Below are 4,645 nucleotides of genomic sequence, written 5' to 3' on the forward strand. Positions count from 1 at the left end.
CTCGCCACAACGCCTGGCTATTTTTTGGTTGCAGCTGTCATTGTTGTTTGGCGGGCCCGGGCTGGGGATTCGAACCTGCTACCTTAGGTGTATGTGGCTGGCGCCTTAGCCGCTTGAGCCACAGGCGCCGAGCCAAGTGTGCATTTTCAAAGATGATTTTAGAAACTGAGGGAGAGGGATCCAGTTGAGAATAGTCAGTACACATGAAGGAATAGACGACGTGGGTATTTTTGCCCTTGGTGTGCTATGCCTGAGAAATGGGTTTTCCTTTAGCTTATTTTCCAAATAAGAAGTAATCTTGTTGGTAATCTAGGTAAGTGGCATTGTCAGTTCTTATTGATAATAATATATTGTCCGTGTTTCCTGTTGTCTTCTTGGTGCCTAACTTGTTCCTGCTTGTTTTCACAAATGGAAAATTTATGTTAAAGAGGAAAATTACCCTAGTAATTTGGGCTTGTTTTTTTCTCCGTTTATTTTTAGGTGCAGTTTTCTTGGTTATTTTTTGCAGGCGCTATCCCTGTATTTTTTTCATTTTTTATTGTAACTCTCTTATGCCACTATAATAATTGGGATCCTGTGATGGTGGGAATCAGAAGAATTTTTGCCTTTATATGCAGAAAACATCGAATTCAGAGGTAGATTTGTTCCAATACTGATTTTTAAAAAAATATTTGCTAAGTAAACTGAAACTCATGTCATGCTGGATGAGGTTTTAGAGATTTTTATGAGGAATTACTGAAAGATTATGATTAATCTGTGTGTTATTTTAGATAAAAATGAAATAATTTGTTCAAATCCTTTGGATAATAGGATCGTTTCTAAGTACTTTTTAGAAAAAATGTTTTGATTCACAGAGAAAACCGAAATGTTTACTGTTTTGCCATAGTGAATTTAAATGAAGATTTTCATTAACTTGAACATAATTATACATTGTGACAATGTATATCATATTTGAGGCAATGCTATCATATTGTATTGCCTCAAATTTTCTTTTTTTGATTTCTTACATTTTACTATAAAAAGAATTTGGGATAATTTTCTTGGGAAAGTTTTGGTTCTCCACTACCTTGCATGCTGACCTCACAACTTGAGCCAGTGGAGCGGACAATGTTTAAGCTTCCCTTTTTAGCTGTAAAGCTTATCTTAACTGTTGCTTTTTTTTTCTTAAGAGTTCCAGAAGACAGCGAACAGTGTGAGAGTCTCATTCCTATGCACGGTGTTTCTCAGGAGGATGGAGCTAGTTAGCTGTTGTCTGTGTAGCCCAGGTGTGTATATCAGCTGGTATTAGTATTGAATTGGATTCTTATTCTTATAATATTTAAACATAAGATTGATTTCCATAGTTAGTTTGAGAGACAGTTTAGCGTATGGGCTAAGGGGAATAGCCTCTGGAGTCAAGTGTCTGGGTTCCAGTTCCAGCTTTTCTGTGTGCTAGCCGTGTAGTCTTATGTAAGGTTCTTAACCTTCTTAGGCTTCAATTTACTTGTTTGTGAATTGGAATCACAATAGAACCTCCTTTCTAAGGTTATTGGAAGTATGAAATACTTGGCAAGCTTAAAGAATTTACAATAGTACCTGACTCAAGTTAAACGATCAGTAAGCTTTAACTCTTATTTTTAGTAATTTTAAGGGTCATCATTTATCTAATGAAATACTTTAGAAAAATATTTTTCCTCTAATTGTAAAAGTAAGAGAAAATGTAGTATTTTGGTGTATATCCAGTATCTCCCACCAGTGTATGTTCATGTGTTTTATTTGACACAATGTATATCCTGATTCTCTGACTGCTTTATCACTTAGCAATGTGTCAGGAACATGTTTTAATTTAAAAAATTTTAAGAAATACTGTCTTTTATATTTCATATATGAGGGAAGAGTGCATGATACTTAGTGTTTTGCAGAAAGAGTATCTGGAATAGATCCAATAATGTATTATCTTTGGTAGGTAGAAAAATGATTATTTTGAATGAGAGATCACAATAAATTACTAGAATTCTAGAGATTCAGATCACGTTCTTTTGAGATATCTTTAGGCAATTTATGTTGAAATGTTTCCTTATTACAACTGGGTTTCCCTTCCCCACCTGGAACATTGTACAACTTCTGTTAACTCCTAATACTCTGACTGGCCTCATTATCTTCCTGGTATATTTGCCTATAGCCTAAGGCTAATTGTCCCAGTTTTTGCATTTTTCTTTGGCAGGTTGTTTTTAATTTGGTTTTATATTGTGATGGTTATACGCACACATGGTTTGAGTGCCAGTTCTCTTAGACTTCTTGTACAAAGCAGATATCCCTGCCCTGCCCACACTGTACCCTGGTTTCATTCTTTTCCCACTCTGAAGAAATAATTTTAAACTCTTGATTGATTCTTCCTGTTTTTAAGTATCATCATATTTATGACTTTTGTATCTTGAGTTTTCAGTTTTAGGAATCTTTTTTTTTTTTTTTGAGACAGAGTCTCATTATGTGGTCCTCAGCAGAGTGCTGTGGCATCACAGCTCACAGCAACCTCCAACTTTTGGGTTTAAGCAATTCTCTTGCCTCAGCCTCTAAAGTAGCTGGAACTATAGGCACTTGCCACAATGCCCGGCTATTTTTTTTGTTGCAGTTGTCATTGTTGTTTTAGCTGGCCTAGGCCAGGCTCAAACCCACCAGCCGTGGTGTATGTGGCCTGCACCCTACCCAGTGAGCTATGGGCACTGCCCTGAATCTTTTTTTTTGGACAAAGTCTCATTTTATTGCCCAGGCTAGAATGCTCTGCTGTCCCCTTACTCACAGCAGTCTCAAATTCTTGGGCTCAAACGATCCTCTTCCCTCAGCCTCCAGAGTAGCTGGGACTACAGGTGCCCGCCACAATGCCTGGCTAATTTATTTTTTTTAATTTTAAGTAAAATTAGGGTCTTCCTCTTGCTCTGGGTGGTCTGGAACTACTGAACTCAAGGGATTCCATCTTGGCCTCCCAGAGTGCTAGGATTACAGGTGTGAGCCGTCATGCCCACCCAGTTTGGTATTTTTAGAAGAGCTGGATAAAGGGAAGATAGTGAAGGCTAACGAGGATGGATCACAACAGAGTAGTGTAGAGTAGAACAGGCTGAGCAGGAGTCTTTGTCTCTGCAGGGGTGATGATGGCCTATACCCAGAGTAAAACTAACTACTGATACATAATCTGTCAGCCCTTGACATGGCTATAGAAGTCACTTTCTTAAGTTCTTAGACTTGCTTCAAGTTTGAGTATCCAGTTATTAAGTATACATTCAGTATATGATAGATATTTCAACATTAAGGTAATTTGCTTTTTATAATATAAACTATAGAAAATTATGTTCTAATCATGTTTCTGTATTTTTTTTTTTGTTTTGTTTTTAGCTTGATAATGGAACATTATGCAGCGAAGAGACAATCTCTGGCAAGTTTTTGTAGAAAAATGTTTCAGTGCCTAGTCTGAAAAATAACAGTTTCAGTTCTTTGAAACTCTAAAATATATTTTTCTCATATCTGTTTTCTTCATTTTCATAATGAAGTACTTTGCTATGTAGCTATGTACATATCACTACAATTATAGGAAGTTCCAGTTCATAGTCCATCTAAAGGACCAATCTGCCTTACCACCTCTCAAGGAATTCAGTTGATGAAATCATTTGAACTAATCAAGAAATGAATCCTAACTGTCTGGAGACGTTATTTTCACCATCTTTGTTAAATGCTGGACTATATTATGAAAATATTTTTAAGAAATTGCTTAAGTGTTCACAGACCAGTATTTCTGACAGGTAAAAATGCTAAAATAAGCTGCCTGTGATAGGTACGGATTATATTTTTGAGTTTTGTAGAATACTGAAAATTACACAGAAAAATGTTTAATTTATGCAACAAGTATGTTCATGCAAATTTGGTAGGACTTCAAAAAGAATAAATATTTGAGAAACGATCTGATTCACTTACACTACATAAACTGTATTATCCTTTCATAGCATTAGGTGCCTTGTATTTTAAATCTGTGACAAATTATGACATTTTTAAAGGGGAGTATTATTGTAAAATGAAGAATTATGTATTTCTAAAGGCTGTATTGCTGTAAATTTAATTGATAAAACTCTGTTTAGAGTTTTGAAGAAATATTGTCTCTTCAGTTAAGAACTTTTCATAATGGAATGATTTAAATTGAAGTGATAAAAAGAGTATTATTAAAATAAAATTTTTATATGTGTGTCTGTGTATTATAGATGTATCAAGTAATTTCTTATTTTTTCATATATACCAAATTACTCTAGAACTAGATGCTGCTGCTTTAAATACTTTGGGGTTTTTTTTTTGTTGTTTGTTTTTTGCAGTTTTTTTGGCCTGGGCTGGGCTTGAACCCACTCCCCCCCCCCATATCGGGCCTGCGCCCTACTCCTTGAGCCACAGGCACTGCTCTTAAATACTTTTTTTTAAAAATAAATTTTTGATGGTTAAAATACCAAAGAAGAAAGGCAATAAGAGATTCTACTTAAAAAATTACATTTGAATTTTTTTCTACCAAGATTAAATTCAATGTGTGAAGTACACCTAGTTGCAACTCTTAGACGTTGGCCTTACATGTACTTCCTAAGCAGCTGCTCCTGGATGCTGTTTGCTATAAACATCAGGAAACCTGTGTCCA

General features: G+C 35.5%; 1 protein-coding gene across 1 annotated transcript in view; it reads left to right on the forward strand.

The window, feature by feature from the left end:
• Positions 1-4,211, forward strand: part of SLC35F5 (solute carrier family 35 member F5) — a 37,728-nt gene extending 33,517 nt beyond the window's left edge. The window contains exons 14-16 of the mRNA XM_003794367.2: positions 481-635; positions 1,170-1,265; positions 3,370-4,211. Of these exons, the coding sequence (XP_003794415.1) occupies positions 481-635; positions 1,170-1,245 (231 nt within the window). The 3' untranslated portion in view covers positions 1,246-1,265; positions 3,370-4,211. The remainder of the gene's footprint in view (positions 1-480; positions 636-1,169; positions 1,266-3,369) is intronic.
• Positions 4,212-4,645: the final 434 nt, after the last annotated feature.

Source organism: Otolemur garnettii, unplaced genomic scaffold, assembly GCF_000181295.1.
Source record: "Otolemur garnettii isolate 467f Iridium unplaced genomic scaffold, OtoGar3 scaffold00080, whole genome shotgun sequence".
Classification (NCBI taxonomy): domain Eukaryota; kingdom Metazoa; phylum Chordata; class Mammalia; order Primates; family Galagidae; genus Otolemur; species Otolemur garnettii.